The sequence below is a fragment of the Peromyscus leucopus genome, chromosome 22 (assembly GCF_004664715.2).
Source record: "Peromyscus leucopus breed LL Stock chromosome 22, UCI_PerLeu_2.1, whole genome shotgun sequence".
Taxonomy (NCBI): Eukaryota; Metazoa; Chordata; class Mammalia; order Rodentia; family Cricetidae; genus Peromyscus; species Peromyscus leucopus.
Window position 1 is genome coordinate 50,447,329 of NC_051081.1, and position 23,660 is coordinate 50,470,988.

At 38.2% G+C, this 23,660-nt stretch overlaps 1 protein-coding gene across 2 annotated transcripts in view; it reads right to left on the reverse strand.

Annotated features, from left to right (window-relative positions):
• Positions 1–1,851: 1,851 nt before the first annotated feature.
• The window catches only part of Sh3yl1 (SH3 and SYLF domain containing 1), a 41,727-nt gene continuing 19,918 nt past the window's right edge, over positions 1,852–23,660 (reverse strand). For both annotated transcript variants that reach the window (XM_028857464.2, XM_037198171.1), the window contains exons 4-10: positions 23,150–23,214; positions 14,660–14,772; positions 13,774–13,902; positions 12,004–12,166; positions 10,984–11,062; positions 3,605–3,661; positions 1,852–2,265 (exon numbers count right to left, since the gene is read on the reverse strand). In XM_028857464.2, the coding sequence (XP_028713297.1) occupies positions 2,075–2,265; positions 3,605–3,661; positions 10,984–11,062; positions 12,004–12,166; positions 13,774–13,902; positions 14,660–14,772; positions 23,150–23,214 (797 nt within the window). In that variant the 3' untranslated portion in view covers positions 1,852–2,074. The remainder of the gene's footprint in view (positions 2,266–3,604; positions 3,662–10,983; positions 11,063–12,003; positions 12,167–13,773; positions 13,903–14,659; positions 14,773–23,149; positions 23,215–23,660) is intronic.

Consider the following 23,660-nt stretch of genomic DNA (forward strand, 5'->3'; position numbering starts at 1 on the left):
GCCACATACTCCATGGATGGGTCTCCCTAGCCACCTTTGATGGAGTCAAATCCTGCTTCTATGTGCTACCAATAATATTCTTTATAGTATTTCATATATAAATATATATTTAATATATAAAAAGAATATAAACAATATTCTTTATAGTATTTATCAGTGACTAAACTACTGCAGCTTCTTAGTTTTAATTTAGGAATTTATTGTTCTTCCTCTTCATTAGATTAGCCGCATTCAGTTTTTCTTCAACAAAACAGGTGTTCTGAAAATACCTGTGGACCACCCTCAAGTTTATCTGTCCATATTTTCACTTGACCTGTTAGAGAGAGTACAAACATCCCTGTAGCTTTGAGACACTGCTCCCCAGACAACACAAAGCTTCTGGGATCTGAGTCTCCCAGACAGGGCTCAGCAGATGGGACAGTGGTCTGATACTCTACACTTTGAGGGGTTGAGCAGGTATCTGAAAAGAAAGCACTCAAGAGAATGATCTCTAGGAGGAAGATGGGTCTGGCAGAATTAGTGTTGGAAGGCATCCTGAACTGTGCTGTCTCTGTGCCAGTGAGCCACCTAAGCACCTGAACACATAAGAAATGCAAAACAAGGCTTCTTCACATTTAGTTTTAGTTATATGCAGTCCAAGTGGTAACTAGAAAAGCCACGGTTCTTTGTCATGTAAGGAAATGCAACACTAGTTGCTGGTGTTCAATGATTTCTTTACATGATCAACACTGTTCTAAGCATTTTATGCAATCATCAGAGGTGGAGAAACTAAGGCATGGAGGTTGGATAAATTGTTTAAGATCAGTCATTAAAGTTGGTTTGAGGTTTACAAATTAACCAAAAAAATGTAAGTTCTGGTACAGGGCAAGTGTTTCCTGTGTTATGCAAAATGATTTGATTGTTAGAGGAGAAAAGGAAGTGATCCATTTTCTGCCAGCCATACAATGTCATGATGATACTCATCCTCAAAAGACAAGTTAACAAGGGAGAAATAAAGGAAATATATTTGATTATCATCTTATGGGACATCTTTTAAGGGAGCCTCCAGACTGATTTATACTTAGGTTCCATGATGGAGGCCACTACCTGATATTCCCTGCCTGATGCCTAGTGTGGATCTTAGGACTTACCAGGCAAAGCACATCATAGAATTTCTTTATGGTTAGTTCCAAGATGGAAAGGTGGAGGCATAGGGGAAGATTCCTATTTCTAGGCATGGAGATTTGGTTTAAGAAAAAGAGGGGGCTGGAGAGATGGCTCAGAGGTTAAGAGCACTGACTGCTCTTCCAGAGGTCTTGAGTTCAATTCCCAGCAACCACATGGTGGCTCACAACCACCTGTAATGAGATCTGGTGCCCTCTTCTGGCCTGCAGTCATATATGCTGTATACATAATAAATAAATAAATCTTTAAAAAAAAAAAAAGAAAAAGAAAAAAAGAAAGAAAGAAAAAAAAAAAAAAAGAAAAAAGAAAAAGAGGTTCTAGATTCTAAGATTTATTGGGAACAGAAATTGTATTTTCTATGGTTTGTCTTGGGAGAGAATGGATAGCAAAACACAGCAGGGTGGGAGACAAATAGAGCCTTTCTTCCTGAAGGCTCTGAGGCCCCTCTACTCTGTGGGAACCTTCTATTCTTTATGTTCACGAGCTCATTTAATCACCTAAACTTTGTTAAATGAAAAGAACAAACCTCTACCCTCCCAGATGTTCAGAGGTTGACCCATGTTCATATAAAAGTGAGCAGTGCTCCCCAGACATGCTTTGTTTACACTAAAACTGTGGTAATAAGCAGTCAGATTAGTCAAGGGTCAGTGGGGTCTGATAAGCACAAAAGAAACATGACCATAAAAATTGTTGCTGGCAACTGTAGAATAGTTTATGTGATTAAGTTAATACAAAGTGTTTAGCAACATGTTAATTTAACCATTTATTTATATGCAGAGAAAAATCTTTTCCAACTGGATAAAATACTTGCAGAGCAAGGATGTGTTTAAACAAATTAATGTAAATAAATGAATCCTGTCTGTGTAGAAATATTTTTGTGTAATTATTAAATAACAAACTAGCAGGAACTTTAATTCATAGTTACATAGTTGGCTGGAAAAATTCCAGTTTGACCTCGAAGCTTTCCTTCCCACCAATCAAAATGTGAGTCCGTCTTTGATATAACTGTGATTCTGTCTCCGGCTTGAAAATTCAAATCACCTGGCTGTTGCCCTTCAAAAGAGTACAGTGCTGTCACTTCCATTGGCTGATTCAAACTACCTAGAACAAGAAAATGTAATTGGATTGTAAATTATTTTAGGAAAGAAGTTGAAGTATGGGTTGTTAAGATAGAAACTGATTGATTCGCTTTTAATTTTTGGTTTCCTAAAGGGTGTCAGAACCCACACTGCTCAATTCCTGCAATGTTCACATCATTAAACTTAGAGTTTTCTCCTTTTAAAGGATGAAAGACTAAGACAGATTCCCAGGATCCATATGGCAGAAGGAGAGAACTGACTCCTAGAAGTTGTCTTTTGGCCTCCACAAATGCCTTGTGTGTGGACACTGCCTTACAACAAACCAGTGCCATGGGATCACAGCAGGAAGCATGAAAACCCAGAATAGCAGAAATCTAGTTTCTAGAAAACCTAGAAAGACATTTAAAATATTTTTATCTATATGACAATATTTAAAATTTTGATTACCTGATTTTTTGACAATATTCTTTATACTTACACAAAATGGCTAATTTTTCAATAGTTTATAAATCCAGTAACATATAATTTGAAGACTTTAGTTGTAAAAGTTTAGGACATTAAATTAATGGCTCTTTAATATTTGGCCTCGATGTGTGTTCAATTCACTTTTTTTTATTTTTTTATTTTTTATTTATTTATTTTTTTGGTTTTTCGAGACAGGGTTTCTCTGTGTAGCTTTGCGCCTTTCTGGAACTCACTTGTAGCCAGGCTGCCTCGAACTCACAGAGATCCACCTGGCTCTGCCTCCCGAGTGCTGGGATTAAAGGCGTGCGCCACCACCGCCCGGCTCACTTTTTTTTAAAGTGCTTAATTCTTTCAAGAAAAATTTCTAAGGGATATTTAAGTAAAATAAGTTGAGAAATATTTTTACTAGAAAACCATGTGCTGGCAATGGTAATGCTTGCTCCTGCATAGCCTCCATTGGTCTCTCAAAGCCTTTCAGAGAACAAAAGCGTACCATTTGTCACTAAAGAATATTTACAATTAAACTTACTCTTTAAAAATCCCATGAATAGGGCTGGAGAGATGGCTCAAAGGTTAAGAGCACTGACTGCTCTTCCAGGGGTCCTGAGTTCAATTCCCAGCAACCACATGGTGGCTCACAACCATCTGTAATGAGATCTGGCGCCCTCTTCTGTATACATAATAAATAAATAAAATCTTTAAAAAAAAAAAAAAAGATACGATAGAAGAAATAGATACTTCAGCCAAAAAAAATTAAAAAAAAAAAATCCCATGAATAGAGTCCTGAAAACTTTCCTATTTTCATAATCTATATTTTCATAACCTATAAATTACCTGGAAATTTTGTGATTGTAGGGTGGTTATAAATCATTTTTAAACAATAGCTTGTTACTTACCAGTTTTCTCATGATAGCTAGAAAGCTCAGGATATAGCTTATATTCATTTCCATTACCTGTTAAAATAAAAGTAAAATAGGGGAAGATTTAAAAGCTTATTACAGTAGATAAAACACACAAAACATCAAATCGTGACCTTGCTAAAGGCTCACACTATTGGGTCAGGCTATAAACTGAGAGATGCCTAAATACCCTACAAAGACTATGTACAAGGCAAAAGTAGCTGAAGTGCCTGATACTGCTCCATGCACAGTTCCAGAAGCAACCACAGAACAATTTAGCAAGCAAGGTTGCAGCCCCACATAGGGATCTCTAAATATTCATTCTTGTTTAACCCTTAAGATAATTTCAGACATCATGTAGATAAGCCACTGTATAGCTTCTCATAGATATCTGAAGTTCAGGATGAATTTAAATAGTCATACGGGATATGCTTACAACACATTATGAATACCAATTATTTAAATTAAATAATCATATTTCTACTTTTGAATTAGAGACTATAAACCACACTGATCTGAATCCTACTATGGCCAATTAAAGAAAATCAACAGGCCTTTCCTAGTAGAAAGGATGTACAGCACCCACTTTCAACCTTTAAACAATATTTCCATGCTCTCAGCTGGGCTGGCCCTGAGGAATTCCTCCATAAACTAGAGATCAGGAGATGCTGTCTCAAAATCACTTCTCGCCACATGAATATAGAAAAGGAAGGTGATATAGATATCCCAGGAGAACCTACTTGAAGAAACTGAATAGAAATAATTTTGGGTAGATTACCATATATTAGATAAACATATGCCAACTAAGATTTCCTCAACTTTGAAATGGAAATGGGAACCATGACTCTTCTGTACCAGGAAAGAAATCTAAATGAAAAGACAAAAGAAACTAAAAATTTTACTGACATGAAATAACATCTCTACAAATAGAAAGCACAGCAAGGAGAGATTATGAAACAGTGAAAATTAATATACAGATAAGACAAGAGGTGAAAATCCAAATGTTATAGAGTGAATAAAGGTATTTAACATTGTTTGACTTACATATTGATAAAGGAAGGGAGAACCAATAAAATGATCTCAAAGTATTTGAAAAATAGTATCCCTAAATTAGACATTAACACTATCACAAGAAACTTCAAGGAACTGAATACAGTATTTCAAAACAAGGTAGGAAGACCTTCTTGGTCATGATTTAAAAAATATGAATCTATAAAAAGTAGGGGGCTGTGGTGATATTTTGTTTGTGCTCTAACAAATAAAGCTTGCCTGGAGATCAGAGAGAGGGCAGAGCTAGCCACTAGTTAACGATCTAGGCCAGGCAGTAATGGCACACACCTTTAATCCCAGCACTTGTAAGGAGGAAACAGGAGGTGATCTGGCTCCGTGGAGAGAGGAAGTGATAAAGTGAGGCAGAGACTGGAGCTCAGCCCCTTTCAGCTGAGGAGTTGGTGAGGTAAGAAGTGACTTTGGCTGCTCTGCGTCTCTGACCTATCACCTTTCACCCTGACATCTGACTCCAGGTTTTTATTATTAAGACCAATTAGAATTTGCACTACAGACGACAGACATATTTCACATAACAATTAAAACTTTTATGTGGTAAGTAAAATACATGAACATATACCCAGGATAAATGTTAAATATACCAAACCCAAATGACAAAGTCTTTAGAATACAAATATTTTCACAATTTAAGCAATAAATACACCACAGAAAAAACCCTGACCAAGAAAATGAATTTTTCATTAAAAAAGTAAATCTAAAACTCCAAAAAATATATGAAGAAATTTAAATTCACTAACATATAGGGTTGAACATGATCCTGTTAGCAAGGAGAGACAATTATCCTTGCCTGAGAAACACTTTAAAATGTTCTAATACAAACAGAAGTGAGGTATGCAAGAGCTGTGACAGACAGTGGGAGAATGTTAGGGGGTGTATTGTATGCTTGGGAACATATGTGGTTGAAGGTATTCATTGTGGAGAACTTTTGAGGTGGTAAATGAAGATGGTAATGTTTGTGATAAGGAATGTCAGGAAGCAATATGAGTGACGAACCTGGGCTAAAAATAAAAGAAAATGGAACTAGAACATAAAAGTGGGACTAGGGACAAGCCTGCTGTGCTCATGAAAACACTGCTATTTATTCTATTCCTTCTTCTACTGATAGTAGTTGCATTTTAACATGTAATATTGGTTTTCCAAAACTAAAAATTCTTGAAGGGCAAAATCCAAGGTACAGACACCTTTGTGTTCCATTCTATGAAATATTACCCACTGTAGCAAACATTTAATATAATCCACTTGCTAATAAACTATATACATGAAAAATACAATTCTAATAGTTAAGTGTCATTAAAAAGTGATGACAGAGCTGGGCATTGGTGGTGCACACATTTAATTCCAGTGCTCAGGAGGTGGAGGCAGGTGGATCTCTGTGAATTCTAGGCCAGCCTGGTCTACAGAGAAACCCTGTCTTGAAAAAAACCCCACCAAAACAACAACAACAACAAACAAAAGTGATGACAAACTGTCCTAGTTCACCTTCTACTCCTGTGATAAACAATATTATCAAGTGGAACTTAGGAAGGAAAGGTGTATTTGGCTTACATGCCCTGGTCACACTCAATCGTTAAGGGAAAGTCAGGTCAGGAAGTAGACGGAAATGTCAACAGGAACCATGGAGGAAAGCTGCTAACTTGCTTGCTCTTAGGAACATGTTCAACAGCCAACTACCTTTCTTATACCTCCCAGGATGACCTTTCCAGGAGTGAGACTGCCCATAATGGTCTGGGTTCTACCACATCAATCATCAACCAAAACCAAACAAAACAAACAAACTAAAAACCCTCATAGTCATGCCTCAGGCCAATTCCTCATATATGTGTACTGTACACATATTGTACACACACATACATGCAGACAAAACACAAATACATAAGAAAAGATGAAAATAATTAAAATATCTAGGAATAAACCTAACCAAGAAGGTAAAAGACCTCCTACAACAAAAACTTTAAGTCTCTAAGGAAAGAGATAGATGAAAACATTAAGAGCTGGAAAGACCTCTGCACTCATGGATTGGTAGAATTAATACTGATTTTAAAAAATGACCACTCAATCAAAAGCAAATTAGAGATTCAATGCAATCAAAATCCCCATTACATTCTTCACAGAAATAGAAAAAAAGTCCTTAAGTTCATACAGAGCAACAAAGGATCCTAGATAGTCAAAGTAATCTTGATCAAAAGAATGGAGGAATAACCACACCAGATTTCAAGCTATATTACAGAGATATAGTGATAAAAACAGCATGGCACCAGTGTAAAAACCAACATCTAAATAGAAGACCCAATTGTGTGTATACATGATTATGGTTATTTAATATTTGACAAAGATGCCAAAAATACACACTGGAAAAAAAAAGACACTTTCTTCTACAAATATTGTGGTGAAAACTGGATGTCCACATGTAGAAGAATGCAATTAGGCTAGTATCTATCATACTGCACAAAAATGAGCTTCAAATGCATCAAAGACCTCAATGTGAAACTTGAAATGCTGAAACCGATAGAAGAAAACATAAGCAGAATGTATAAGATATATGAGTAAGAAAGGATTTCTTGACTAGTACTACATTTTACCCAGAAATTAAGGTCATCAATTGACAAATAGGACCTCATGAAACTATTTGAGTATCTGTACAGCAAAGGAAATGGTCATGAGAAAGTGTACAGAGCAGAGAGAACCTTCATTAGCTAAACATCCTATAGATGGTTAATATCCAGAATATGTAATGACTCAAAAAACAAAGAATAAAAGTAACAAACCACCAAATTAAAACATGGGCTAAGGGTCAGAGCAAAAAGTTCTCAAAAGAAGAAAAAAATGGCCAAGAAATATCTTTAAGTGTTCAACATACTTAATAATTACAAAAATGCAAATTAAAACTATTTTGATATTTCATCTTAACCGAGACAGAATGGCCAAGATCAAGAAAACAATTGACAACAAAGGCTAGGGAAGGTGTGGAAAAGGGAACCCCATTCACTGTTGTAGAACTGCAAACTGATAGAGCCACTATAGAAATCAGTGTGGAGACTTCTTAAAAGCTAAAGTAGATCCAGCATACAACCCAGCTTACTACTCTTGGGCAGAGAGTAGTGAAATCATGTCCAGAGAGAAGTGAAATCATGAAATCTGCAAACAGATGGAACTAGAAAATATTACACTGAATGAGGCAACCTAGAAAGACAACATGGCTCTCCTTATTTGTGAATCCTGGAGAGACCTGCCTTTAAATCAGGAGAGTGAAAAGGAACTATGGGTGCAGGAGGGCGCTCTACAGAGTGATAGTAGGACATGGGTACTATGAAGGGGGACACGGGAAAATGGGGTTCGGGAGAGAAGGAAATACAGAGGAAGGAGGGGGGGTTACATGACACTAAGGATATTTGACTAAGCCATAGGGAAACATTATTTTATGTTTGCATACATCTACACATACATATTTTATATACACATATATACATATTTACAGTTTAAATGAAGCTATGACACTTGGGGTGAAAATGATCTCTCCAAGAACCATCCACAGACTTGTTAATGATGTCCCAATGCTGGGTATGGGAATCCTCACTTCCAAGAGCCTCCAATAACATTACGTTACAGGCTATTTGCCCTTTGCTGCCTCCTAGAATTTAAAAGTAAGACCTTACTGCTGAAAACACCACACTTTGGACAAAGGACTTGGAGGAAATGAGCTGGAATCGACCTGGTAACTTCTTCCCTGAGGAAATTGGCCCAAGGAGAAAAGCAAGCCCTACCTATCTGTAAAGTCTATGGCCTAAAACAATGACCACCCTGGTAAGATATTCCCTGTGGTGCAACAGTGGCACTTACTGCTACTGGTAACTAACAGCCATCAAATTGGACTTAAGCCTTGCTTAAGGGAATTCATGCCTGATACTAGAAACTGAGTCAACGACCAATAGCTAATGAGGTCATAGACCTTACAGAAGAACCTACTATGGCCATTTTCCTAAGCCAGTATAACTTTGAACTGCATTCTAAATACTTATAACCATAGATACTTGTTACTCATCAAGGCTTCTTTTTGCAGCAGATGGAAACCATTACAGAGATCGTCACTACGGGTCAAAATGCAGGCAACTGACTGTTGGGTACTCAATCCTCGTTGATATATCTACAACGCACAGGGAACATCATAGAATAAGAGCTAGAAAGATCCTATAATCTTTCTATTATAGAATTCATATATATTCATTATGGGAAGGATGGAAGGGATGTAAACACTGTACATATACACAAACAAAACTAATAAAAATGAAAGAGGAAGAAAGATTATAAGTTTGAAAAGGAGTTGGAAAAACACAGGAGGAATTAGAGGGGAAAGAAAGGGGTGGAATGATGTAAAGACAGTATCTGTATGTGAAAGCCTTAAAAAAATCTTTTTAAATTAAAAGATATTATGACAAGAGGAAACCTGGGTGTTTATAAAACTCAATTTCATGCTGCGGGCCACAAGAAAAATATGAAATAGCATTTCAGCTGATTAGGACAAAGTTATACCTGGAAGAGTTAAGAACCGTTCCAGAGGATGAAGCCAAGTCCTAAGGAGTCATGGTGATATTAGCTTTTGAATATTAGCTGTTTCTTTCTATGAATTTCTCGTATGCTATGGTAGCTTTTCTATCATTCATTGGGCACAATTTCCCCTACACAATTAAAGTATTTGTATAACTTTCTCCAACTGTGCTACAATAGACACAGTCAAAATCCCTAATTTCAGGCCTTTCTGTAATTATCGTAATTAGCAGCATCTGGCCAGGACCATCCCTGGAAGGATGGATGAAAGTATCTTATCTGAGATATCTCACAGACTCTCTAAGAACACACTTAAGCATCCAGACTATCTGTTTGAGATGGCCTGGCATATGCGTTAATTAACTAATTAAGCTTAACCTTCACCTTTCCAAAGTCTTATCTCTAGTTTTAGATCTACCTTTAACAATTAACTCAGAACTAAAGGGTTTCTACTTATGGGTAATGCAGGCTATGACTCAGGGTACCTAGCCACCGAGTGCACTCCTCCGCCCTGCCAGAAAGCGACAGGAGCTGAGATAGCTTGAACAGATAAAGGGACAGAAGGGAAAAAGAGGGCAGTTTTATTTTTCACCCATGACTTATAGGTTCTATAGGTTCTTAACATTTCAACTAACCACTTCTAAGAATATAGTTTGAGCACATAAATTCCCTTTTCTTAGATATTAACCAAATTTAGCCCCCATTAGCCACTTCCCTTTTGGGTTACAAATTATAGCTGACAATTACTGCTCTTTTGTGTGGGTCGTATTGCCCCTCCTTTTGACCTGGAGGGAATTCAAGTCTGGTGACTTTGCCTTAGTCAGAGCATTGCTATTGCATGGATATGTAACTGTAAACCTCAGAGATTTAAGAACTAGACCGGAGAAATAGATGAGAAAACCAGAAGAACGGGATGAGAGGTGAGGAAGAACAAGATGAGAAAGAAGGAGATGGGAGAGGAGCTAAGATTACGGTAAAGAACTAGATGGATGGGAACCTAGATGGAGCAGAACAAAGAGGAAGGAATTAAGATGGCACATAGAGAGAACAGCAAAATTTGTAGAGAGAAACCTGGCAAGAAAGGATCTAAGTAAGAGAGCAGAATAGAAGCTGTGTACAGAGAGAATGGACTCAAAAGTTTCATGTACATAGATTTATTAGAGTATCCCTCAGATTAATCTGGAACTCTGGAAGAAGGCTAGCGAGGGGCTGGACCCCAGTAGCTTTTGTTAATTCCACCTAGTTTGAAAAGCACTTCTTGGAGACCTGTGTGCCTAGGAAAACACAGCAAAATAATTTGAATTTTTATTTTTATTTTATCTATATGAGTGTTTTGCGTGTGTGCATGTGAACTACACATGTGCATTGTCCACAAAGACCTGAAGAGGGTGTCCAATCCCATTGAACTAGAGGTGCAGACGTTTTTGAGCTGCATTCTGGTTGCTAGGAATAGAAACAGGGTCCGCTGCAAGAGCACTGAGTGTTATTGACTGCTGAGTTATTTCTCAAGCCCTATATGACATATAAATCTCATTGTAGATTTTTAAAAAAGTCTTATGAATGAGAGAAGTCTTCACAAATTACAACAGTGGAAAATCATATATGAAAGCCTATATTATGGCTTAGAAAAAGCTGAACATTTATTTTTCTCTTAAATGCTCATAGTTCTTCTATTTGATATTGAAATATAACAATATTATCTGTTTTCTTGATATTTAATGATTACTTAAATATTGTTACATTTACACTGCAGTAGAAGCACTTACTCTGGGAGCCGGCATTCAGCTGGCCAGGTGCTCGGGATTGCTGTGGTCTTGATGATGGTTTTGGAGGTAATTCTTTAGCCTGTGCGATACAAGAATAAATATACAAAATTTTTAAAAAAATCTTCTTTTACTTATGAGACTAGGATGATTTTGCCTCTAATCTGGTTTTTTTTTTTTTTTTTTTTTTGTTTTTCGAGACAGGGTTTCTTCATGTAGTTTTGGTGCCTGTCCTGGATCTCGCTCTGTAGACCAGGCTGGCCTCGAACTCACAGAGATCAGCCTGGCTCTGCCTCCCTAGGGCTGGGATTAAAGGCATGCGCCACCACTGCCCAGCTGTTTTTTTTTAAATATAATTTTTTGTATTTAAAAAAAGATTTTCTTTCCTTTTACATTCTAACCTGTTTATTGAACAGGTTTCATTCTCTGCATTTATTATTTAGGCTCCCAGAAACTCATATGTATGGTGCAGGACTGGATGTGAGACTGTGCTGTGGGTTGATCTAGTACACTCCTGCACTTAGCCCCTCCTCTGACATCTGTGTGTGATCTAGTACACTCCTGCACTTAGCCCCCCCTCTGACATCTGTGTGTGATCTAGTACACTCCTGCACTTAGCCCCTCCTCTGACATCAGTGTGTGGTCTGCAAGGGGCTGCAAGTCCAGTCATATGGTCACAGGGAACAGCCAGCAGAGAAAAGCAGTGATTTAACTTAAACTCTAAACTTCAGTTTCACTCTGTACAACAGAATTCAATTAGAGACCAAAGGAAGAAAGGCACAGCTAGTATTGATTTTCTAACATTACCAGATTTCATCTTAGAAGACATAAAACTACAGAAGACAAACTATTCTTAAAATATTGTACAATGACATTGTACAGTGTCAAAACTGTAGGACATTTTTGAGGACTTTACATAAATGAATCATAAAAGAAGCTCAGTCTATCAATGGGAACTTGCTATCAGAGACAGTACGTCCTAAGACAGTTCACTGGGAAAAGTAGGAAGTCTTTCCACAGTACCTTCCTCTGCTCCTGCGCTACTTTCCTCAAATTGATGCGCTGTCCTTCACTTTCATACTTTTCAGTAAAGGAATCAAGAATTTCATAAAGATCTTCTGCTTGGGCAGGCCGTGGAACATCTCCAAATAAAATGTCATAAGCTCGAATGTCCTGACAGTAAAATCTAGTAAGCACAAAATTAGGAACATTTCTATAACATATACAGATGTACTTTGGAGGTAAATATAGCACATTCACATATATGTGTAACCACTCTTATGAAATACATCAGATACCACAAGACTTACCTCATGTCTATTCTTAGATTCACCCCAAGTTCTCTTTCTAAATCAATGAACATAAATATTGATATGTACTTTTCTTCATACAAAAAGCATGTCAATACACACACAGACACATTTATATAGAAATACATAAACATACAAAGTACACATATTTTCGTAAGTGTTATCTTTATTTTTTTTTTACAAAATAATTACTATATATGGCTATGTGATTTAAAATGTTTATCAAAATTAAAATTTGTCTTTCAAGTTTGAAAGACTTGCAGTTCTTTAAGGGACTATTTGTTGTAGCTTACCTAAGATTTAGCTGAGCTTTAGGGAGAAGACTGCCAAACACCTAAAATCATGAGTTTCTAAAAGCATTTCATAACCATAAATGGACAGACACATCACTCTTGCTTTTATAGGATGAAGACTTTTGCAAACCTTAATTTTCTTCATTCAGACTAGTTCTGTTATATGCAAGATAGCAGCATAATATTATACTCTTGGGAAAACTGGTGTAAGCATTCACTCCTTCAGTGGAATGTCTGTCCTAATGGTAGGGCCCTGTGGGTCACCAAGACATTGGCTCCCTTGGGCTAGTGATTCTGATATCTGTTGGTTTGATTTCTAAGACCCATCTGAGGAAAAAAAACAAAAAACAAACAAACAAAAAAAAAACCAAAAAAAAAAAAAAAACCAAACTATCCAGACACAAGATTAAAGAAGCTCTGAGATAACAATAAATGTTTTAAAGATCAAATTGGGTTTTGAATCGAAATTGGTATCTATTTGATATGGAAGAATACAAATCTAGTGTGGTGACAGGAAATCTTCCACTGTGAGGCACTTCTAACTAACCCACAGATTATGTGCTGTGCTCACTACAATGCACGATTATAATGTCATACTGTCACCTAGTTGAATGCTGTCTGGTCATCAACTTATGGTTGTGCTTATTATAATGCTAAGCAAAAAAAATTTACAATTAATACACGTCATGATTATAATCTTATTTAGCAAAAGAAGATTAAGGAGGAAGAGGGGGTAGTTGAAAGTATTAGTAAGAAAATTGTAACATGTTTTATTTTTTCTAAGTTTTATTTTCACAAGTATATACTACTTTTTAACTTATTTTATTATATTTTATGCCTTTTGTCTGTGTATGTCTATGTGCACCACATGATTACCTGGTGCTCTAAAGGTAAGAAGAAGGAGTTTTATCCCTTGGAACTGGAATTACGGTTGGTGGTTATGAACCAGCATGTGGGTGCTGGGAACAAACCTAGGTCCTCTGTAAGAGCAACAAGTGCGATTAACTGCTGTGACATCTCCCCAGTTCCAAGCAATACCAATTTCATCTTAAAAGTTTTAAATATAGACCTTGCTGCATTTAAATGATTATACGTGTACTTGTAAACTCCTAAATGATGACAAATTTTGAAGTATTATCTTCTCATCACACATTTTAAAAATCAATCAAAGTCACACTGCATGAACTTACTTCCGATTAGTTTCTTTCCTTTCAATCAAGCAGCTTCCTTCCAGGGAAATGCCAGCAAAGAGGCCCCTGGATTTGCAGTAAGTGAAGACAGCTGCAGAGCTCCTCAAGGACACGTTTCCTTCCAGGTTCCTACAAAAGAGGGCAGAACCAGAATGACTGCTCATCACTTGGCCACAAGGCCTGTCTTCCTAGGCCATAGTTTTCTTTGGCTAAGCTAGAGTTTTAATGTGGCTTGAAGAGAAGGCAGCCATGGGAGAACATATTGCATGGAACTGCTGTAGAAGGCCTGGGAGCCTGGTGGGAACGCACTGGAGAGAGACTTGAGAGGTAGCCCTCTCAACCAGAGGTACACATCCCGAGAGTGCCGAGAGTATGGATTCTTCTTACATAGAACATTTTCAGATAGTTTACTGTTTAATTTACACAAATAAGTAGCATTTCTAATTCTCTAGCATGATTACTAATCCAAGAATAGTTTCATTAACAGGGGAGGAAAATAAAATTACACTGTTATAAACACTCCTCAAAAGATCCAGCCATTTCACATTCTAATTATTTGAGAAAAACCTTTTTAAAAAAATTCTAGAACACCAATGCCCTTTATCAGTTAATAAAATTTGACTACACTTAGCTTCGTCAAAACTACTGTAAATTTTATGTCAATTCAATGTGCATGTGAAAAACTTAATTTTTTTCTCATGTGTTCTGGGCTCAGAGTTTATTCTACTCACTGTTTTCTTTTTCTTCTTTCTTTTTATAATGTCATGTTTAAGAGACTTTTATTCATCTGGCAATTGTAGAAATTACATTTGTTCATTTTAATTCACATTTCTTCATAATACAAAAGCCTTATTAAGTCTTTATAGTTTGGTATGTGTTTACTAACCTGCCAAGGGGCCCAACTGCTACAGTAAAATTCCCTCCAAGTGTCAGGTTTCCGCCCTTTGCAAAGGCTTCTACTGCTCTGTCATAATTCAGAATTATCACCAAATCCGATACCTGAAATGTAGAAACCCACTCATTTATAAACAGCCATACTGCCTGATGTAGTGGTGTATATCTTTAATCCTTGCACTTGGAAGGAATAGGCCGGTCTATCTCTGTGTGTTCAAGGCCATCCTGGTCTACATATCAAATTCCAGGCTGCTAGCAAGTCTACTGTCTCAACAAACAAAGAAGAGTACCCCCCACCAATAAAACAGCCACACCTAAATATTGCATAAAATACATGTTGATTTAAATTCAGCTATACCATATATAATGCAAACTTTCAATGTAGATAGCTAGATATGGGCGGGATACCATTATTTTGAATAGATAAGGCCAGCAGCCAGCCTTATACTGATAATTATCTCAAATATTTGTGCGCTATTCAGCCCCTTTAAGCCTCCTGACAACAGGTAATGCAGCTGGTACATCATCAGCTGTACTACCTGCAAACTGTCACACTGATAACCAGAAAAGATCAAATAGGTGAGGACAAAATGTGCTCTGATCTCAAAATAAACTTCTACAAAATATAGTCTCACAGAATGTAGAGCTGGGACGTCATGTCAGGCTTCATCTTGAGATGACTTCTATCCTAACTCCGTGAGAGGCTGTACACTTACCATTCCAACACTGCACATTGAGTTTTTGAATGGTGTTAGCTGGCTTCCACTAGTAATGTTTAAGGCAGTGACTTATTATTTTCTAAATAATAATAAAAACTAGAGTCAGATTTAAGTGGCTGGTTAGGCCAATACAACATAAAGTTTGTTTTTCAAATTCATAAAGGCCATAGGAAGTCCAAAGTTAGACAGGAAAAAGAGCATCACCTATCATGTGAGAGGCATCACTGGAGACCACAGTGCTGACCCCCACTTTCCCTCCCCCTTAGGGGAGGCATATTGATTTGTTACCCTGAAGTCTTAGCACAGAACCCACCTCGCTCAACTGTCTTGAGGATCAGATACACACATCATCTGTATCTGTAAAATTGAAGACATAATTACAGGTGCTAAAAAATTGGGCTCAAAATGGAGTCTATTTGGGTATGAACTCCACTAATTCTCAAACATTGTGTGACCTTGGGGAAACGATGTTGATAGATGCTCAAGCCATCCTCCACTGTCTGAGGAAAAGGAATTATTTGTAAGGCCTATATAGCCACATAATAGTGAAACACAAATACCATGAAACACAAATACAAATACCAAGCAGATCCTAAAGATGCCTTAATTTGGATAGTTCTTTATATTTTTTAAATGTTTTCTAATTAATGTTTCATTTCATATACAGAAAAATCTTGTCATCAAAAACATCCATGATATCAAGCAGGTTCTTGATATATGCAGAAAAATCTTCTCAACTCTTGCCAACTGTTAGGTCCAAAATTCCCCACCCCACCCCCAAATAAGGGGAACATTGTACTAAACAGGAGGACTTTGGCCAAGTAAACAGAATGACTATAGCCTAAAGGTGGGGTTTCTGTTTACCAGAAAAGCAGATTTCCCAGAGCCTACAACCCTCCTGGAACTTCCCTTAACCTTCCACCAAAGGTCAACAACCTTTGGCAAAGGCACCTAGTCAATCCAGACAGCCTGTATCAGTTTAGGTCCTTACTCTGCTGACTGTCGTATAAAAGCTGCTTGATTTTCCACATCTCTCCGACCCCCTACCATACCCCCAGATATGGTCTTGGCATTTTAAACCCAATAACTCTTTCTGCCCATGGAGGGGTCTAGTTTGGTAGTTTTTCTGCACCATCACTTATACCAGCTACTCTTCTTATTTGACATATAGACAACTTCTGGGGATTACAGTGTTAAATGACCGGATGATCTAGCCTTTCTTTATTGTTTGTTTGCTTACTACAGTGTCTCACTAGGCAGCCAATGCTGGCCTTGAATTTACAGTCTTCCTGCCTTGGTCTCCTGAAGGCTGGGATTACAGGCCTGTTCCCACTATACCCAATAGCATTCCTTGTGCAAATGTAAGCACTTCCTGCAGTGATTATATAATCATGTATCACAGGCACCTGGAGATAACCAAACAACCTTGCATTGTTTGGTCCATTCACACTCAAAAAAAAAAAAAATGTAAATTTCTCTCCAGAAATGCTACACTAGTTGCTGTGTCCTGCTTAGTAAGCTCTGTGGGGAAAGGTTTCCCCAACAGAAGTGTCACAGCTCTGAGGGAAAGGTATCCCAGCAGTCTGGAGACAAGAAGTATCACAAAATCACACGGTGCAACAAACCTCACACAAGAGAAAAAAGCAGCAGGTAACTGAGCAGGAGACAGGCTCACACAGAGTTTCTTGGGGGAAGGATTTTCCAGAGTGGAGACTTCCAGAATGGAGATGGTGGGATTTCAAGTCCTTCTTTTGGGGCAAGCTGAGGGATTGGTGAATTTTCAAGGTCAGGGATTGGTGAGTTTTGGTGGCCTTTCAAACACTGAAGTAAGTGTGGACTTTTTACCCTACACTTACAACAGCTCAGAATAGTTAAGTAAGGCAAAGAAGTTCTGAGAGGCCACTTAGGAACAAGGTCAATCTTCTAATTTTCCATCTGCTCCGTATTTGGTTTCTTTGAAGTAAGATGATGTTGTGTTCTTTTTGTGATGCCACTGGTGAAACAGTCAATAACCTGTTTCTATATTTCTATAGCTGAAAATGAAAAACAGAAAAGTCTTCCTGATGAAGGCTGGGCAGCAAAGCAACACTGAGACAGTATAAGATAGCACTGAGAATCTGATATAAGTCGGAATGTTTTTTATAAAAATTTAATTTAAAAAGTGCAAGTTTTTCAATTAAATAAATCGTTAAACATAAGAGCTAAAAGAAAAAAGAAAAGAAAAGAAAAGAAAAAGATAGTCCCAACAGTAAAATCTGAGGGAAATATTCTGAGATGTCCTTTCTCTGAGCTGCTATGGAGAAATCACTTGAGATCTGTGTCACTTCCTGTGGTTGCTAAGGAGGTCTTCCCATAATCTCAAGTCTTGACAGTTGGCAGCTAACAGTCCCACCTCTGAGCACTGATAAGAAGCCTGGGGTATCCCCCTTTGGCTCCTGTGGATCATTGAAACATTCCTTCCTGCAGGAAGGTCCTTAAGCAGAAGGTAAACAACTCAAAATAGCTTCAGGAAGTCCCTGAAACTGACTCGATTCATTAGGCTCCTCCCTGACAGAGTAAGTAATAAAAGCTTCAAGTGCATCTCAGATGGAAAGAGGCTTGGCATCAAAGAAGATGCTTGGAGGAGAAGAGCTGCTTTGAGGGCTAAAGTTATGTTTTAAGTTTTAAATACTGTGCATAAGAGATCTATAAATAAAAAAAAAAATGCCTCTAACCTATAAACCCCACTTGCCCAAAAACAGATAACTTCCTGGAATGCTGGGAGTTGTTCATGTAAGAAAACAAGCCATTCTATTACTTCACTGCACAGGATGTGCTTGATCACATGTAGGCAGGAGATACACAGACAGGAAGAGAAAGGTGGGAGGTACGTAGCCTTGCAGGTTTTGCCTTTATAAGCCTCTGTTTAATGTAGTTTGGGGCCATTCTCTGGGAATTTCAGGTATGGACCTGGCCAGTGTCTACCTTCCTGGCCAGTATTTAATAAAGCCTGCTTCAAATTTGGCTCAAAAAATTGTGGTAGTGGTCATATTCTCAACTGGTGGGATTAACACTGCAAAGAAGACACTGAGATCAGCTTCCTAGAAAAAGCTAAAATCAGCAGAGCTGTCTTAAAGAAGTTTAGACCAACTGAGGCACCTGGAAAGGGAACCCTCCAACCTGTTGAGCTGTCTACAGGCTGCAGTGGGCTCCAGGTTCGCAGCTTTGTGAGCTGGCATCCATGCTGGGGTGGGCTTCAGTGATACAGCTCTCTCTGAGTCATTTCTACTCCTGTAATAACCCCTTACCCATATTACTGTAAGTAACCCCAATAAAATTCCATTGGTTCACCAAGTTGGACACTGGTGGTATCTGTACTTTGGTCTGTTGTGGGTTCCCTATCTGGAGTGAGTAGATGTGTATTTCATCTTCCCAGGAAAAGTTGTCACACAATACTCCATATTCATACTGCACATAAGCCAGGCTATCTTTTCTCTCCATTCTCCCTCACCCCCAACCCCTGCTCCCTTGACTCTGTCTGGAAGTTAAGTAACTTCCCTGTTGGTCTTGTTATTACAGGGATTCATATATCTCTCATACCTAATTCTGAGGCCTGGCTCCTCTCACCTCACAAATCAGATATAGGGATTATTTCACACCTTCCAGTCCCCACTCAGAAGCTCTGTTTGAGGCTTTGAAGACTAAACTCTCATCTCTGACAAGAAAGGCTCAGTAATATTCCCTCTGTAAGAGGCTGAGTTGGTTGGTGCCCCCTCACCTACCAAATTCTAGTGATAAAAATCCAGTAGTCCACTGTGAGCTCTATCAGATTATTCTAAGATAGGCTAAAAGCAGTGTCTTTTTCAGTGCTTTGCACCTTGCTCTAATTTTCCTATAAAGATAATGTTGAATGTATTTAACACAATTCATGGCGTTATTATCTCCTTACACTACTGACTTTCAAAGCTGTACTTCTTAGAACAGTCAGAATGTCCATTAGGAAAACAGTGGGCGGGAATGTTGTCATCTTTGAATAAATGTATGAATAAATGAGCTGTTTTGTTTTGTCCCCCCCCCCCCCCGATCTTTCCATGGGCATTTCCAAGACTGCTTCTTCTGATATAAGGTATTTTCCCTTCTTGAGAGTCTTTTGCCCTATGCCTATGGTCTGCCTTTGTTACTGCCCTACCTGGATAATCGTATCGTTTCAATTATAAAGACACATCAAACTAAGGAAAAAGAACAACCTGATGACACTATTCCTAAATTCCTTTAGATGTCTGGTTTCATGGTTTTCTATTTAATGTTTTCACAGTTACTGTAAGTTTTAAAAGGGCCAAAGGAAAAAAATATATTAGAGGTTTGACTGGCAAAGGAGTCACTATCTCCAAGCCTCATAGAATCATTCTATTATCCTGAAACTTGAAGTCTTTGTAAATGGTAGAATACTTTCTAAGGTTTCAGGTTGTCTGTCCCCATCTGCAGACAAACACAAACTGGTTACGGATATGTATGTAACTGGGTTCAGTCTTATAAAGAAATAAATGTCTTTTGGGTATGGATAATACTGACAAATTGTCATATGCTCTTTTAGCTCACCGAAAAGCTGGTTCTGGAGATGGGATTTGGCTCACCCACTTCAGACCCAAGCATGTCTGTCTCAAAATTTCCTCCAAAGACTTCGTTCTGGATCAGGTTGGCCCCTTGACTCTTTGACAGGGAGAACAGAACAGCCCAAGAAAAAGGCATTGTGTACTCAAGAACAGCTAAGAGATAAACTATTTGTAGATTGAGGTTACTATAATTTATCTCAAGGCATAAAGGTGCCTATGATAATGGGATGCTCATACATGGAAAGGATAAAAGGAACTCTCTTCTAAAATCTTTCAAAAATAACTTCAGCATCACAGTCAGCTAAATTCTCTTGAATGCTATAAAATTAATTTATCCTACATGCTGTATAAATCATAAAAAATCACCTTATATTTTTGCTAAGATTTACTTGGAAACTTAAAAGGCCTAATGGTTTATCAGTATGAACACAGGGAATATTAATTTATTACATTATTCTTGTAATAAATAAATCTATAATGATTGAATCTTCTTTTATTAAAACGATATTGTGCAATGTCTTCTGAGCTGAACAACTGCCTGCTTAAAATAATCACAGCTAGGCTTTTTTAAATGTTCATATTGCTTCAGGAAAGGAGAAGATAGACGTCACTGGACCCTCACATTAGTATCCAGTCACTCCTCCCAACCAATTGTATGCAATTAGGCTCTAATTGCATAAGCCCCACGGTGTTCCAGAGGTAATAAGGAATAAAGGTTAGGAAAGCTAAGAATAAGGGGCAGTGTTGGGGAGGATGTCTACCTATGCAGCTAGCGGGAAGCTGTTATACCTACTAAGTGCAGCCCTAGTGGAAACTGATACCTATCACTTAACACCCCACCCCCAGGGAAAATTTTTTATAACAAATGAAAAATTTGTGTGTTATTGTTATGTTGCCTAGTATTTAGATTTTTTTTTTATTGTTTAATCAAGGGGATTTTTATGTAAAGGTTAAGATGGCTGGATGTTTTCAGGACTCAGAAGAAAAATATGATTTGTCATCTAAATCTACAATCACAGATGTTTAGCTCACTGAGTAATTTTATCTCATTCAGTCTTTTTACAAATAATGTTCACTCATTCAAGGTCACTGGTATCTCTAAAGTTCTTAGTGAGATGTAAACTTTCTTTCTCAGGATCAGTGAGACAACATCAAAAAAAATTACAAACGATATACATTTGAGGCTGTATCTCTGAAAATAGAATAATTTTTTTTTGTGAGTTTAAAATCATTGTCGTCTTTATTGGCCAAAATTGGAACCATGACAATTAACACATTTTTTTTTCTTTTCTTTTTTTTTTTAAATTTAATTTAATTTTATTTTACAATACCATTCAGTTCTACATAACAGCCACAAATTCCCTTGTTCCTCCCTTCCTGCCCCTTCCCTTCCCCCCAGCCCACCCCCCATTTCCACCTCCTCCATGGCAAAGCCTCCCCTGAGGACTGAGATTGACCTGGTAGATTCAGTCCAGGCAGGTTCAGTCCCCTCCTCCCAGATTGAGCCAAGCATCCCTGCATAAGCCCCAGGTTTCAAACAGCCAACTCATGCAATGAGCACAGGATCTGGTACCACTGCCTAGATGCCTCCCAAACAGATCAAGCCAATCGACTGTCTCACTTATTCAGAGGGCCTGATCCAGTTGGGGGCCCCTCAGCCTTTGGTTCATAGTTCATGTGTTTCCATTCGTTTGGCTATTTGTCCCTGTGCTTTATCCAACCTTGGTTTCAACAATTCTCGCTCATATAAACCCTCCTCTTTCTCGCTAATTAGACTCCTAGCGCTCCACCCGGGGCCTAGCTGTGGATGTCTGCATCCAGATTCCTCAGTCCTTGGATGGGGTTTCTGGCACAACTATTAGGGTGTTTGGTCATCCCATCACCAGAGTAGGTCAGTCTCGGCTGTCTCTGGGCCATTGCCAGCAGTCTATTGTGGGGGTATCTTTGTGGATTTCTGTGGGCCTCTCTAGCACTTTGTTTCTTCCTTTTTCATGTGGTCTTCATTTACCATGGTCTCCTATTCCTGTTCTCCCTCTCTGTTCTTGATCCAGCTGGGATCTTCCGCTCTCTTTCCCTCGGCCCTCGCCCTTCATTGCTCCCACTCATGTCCAGGTTGTTCATGAAGATCTCAGCCATTTCTCCGTCATTGGGTGATCCTTGTGTCTTTCTTGGGGTCCTGTTTTCCAGGTAGCCTCACTGGTGATGTGAGTAGCAGTCTAGTCATCCTTGTTCCACATCTAGTATCCTCCTATGAGTGAGTACATACCATATTTGTCTTTCTGAGTCTGGGTTACCTCACTCAGGATGATTTTTCTAGATCCATCCATTTGCCTGCAAACCTCATGATGTCATTGTTTTTCTCTGCTGAGTAGTATTCCATTGTGTATATGTGCCACAATTTATTTATCCATTCTTCAGTTGAAGGGCATCTAGGGTGTTTCCAGGTTTTGGCTATTACAAACAATGCTGATATGTTTGTTTAATATCTTTATGTTTCATTACATTTTTTCAAGGCCATTAAAATGGAAAAAAAAAATCCCCAATTTCCAAAGTCTGATCTTGGAACTCTCCTTTTTGGTCTTAAGTCTTTTGAAATTTAAGCTACTTGTTATTACTTAATTCTCAATATGTTCAAAACAAATGGCACTTGACCTGACTCTCAGAGAAGGCTCATATGGAGTTGGAGAGGTAGGAGGGCATAGGGTCTACAGAAAGGTGAAGGGACTGTAAAAACGCACCCGGAGTTGTGGAAAGAGGGGGGAGTTCGGAGTTGTGGAAAGAGGGGGGAGTTGTTGAAATGAGCGAACAGCTGAAGGAGGAGGGCTGGGGACACTGGACTAGAAGTCTTGGTAGCGTATCTACAGGAAGGAAACTGAAGGCACCCAAGGCCAGAGTTGCTGGGAATACCACCTCCAAGGTTCCAAAGTGGATTCTGCTGTACACAACGGAGATGAAATATCGAGGATCATGACTGAAATGCTTTGTGTTGTCTTGAAATTAGACAACAGTTAATATATAAGGCTGAGAGAAGAGACAAGGAGAGGAGAGGGAGAAGGAAACAAGTCTCACAGGTATAAGAAAGCAAAGCAAGAGCACTAAGAAGCCTCAGTTCTATCATGTCAGTTTGGGGTACCTTTGGGACTGTGGCAATGGCATTGACAGTCCACTCACCTCTATTCCTATTTCGAATCCTCCACCAAGCCCAGCTATCCCAATGGCTGAAGGTGCAGACCATTCTGATACAAACAAACAAAAACAATGTAACCTATAAAATGTCTTTCATATGAAGAAAATAATATTTTTTTCAAAAGGCTCATGTATCTTATACTTTAAAATATTTTAAAAGTTAAAGGTTTTTTTAAAGACATTAAATATTAACCAAGAGTGTCATACTCACAAATTCATGTGACCCATGCTCTCCCTAATAGCTCATATAAACTAAACTATGATCTTATTATCCACTCATCATATACAATATCTGATAATTTCATCTATCTATCTATCTATCTATCTATCTATCTATCTATCCATCCATATATATATATATTGGTTTTCCAAGGCAAGGTTTCTCTGTGTAGCTTTGTGCCTTTCCTAGAACTTACTCTGTAGCCCAGGCTGGCCTCGAACTCAGAGATACACCTGCCTCTGCCTCCTGAGTGCTGGGATTAAAGGTGTGCGCCAC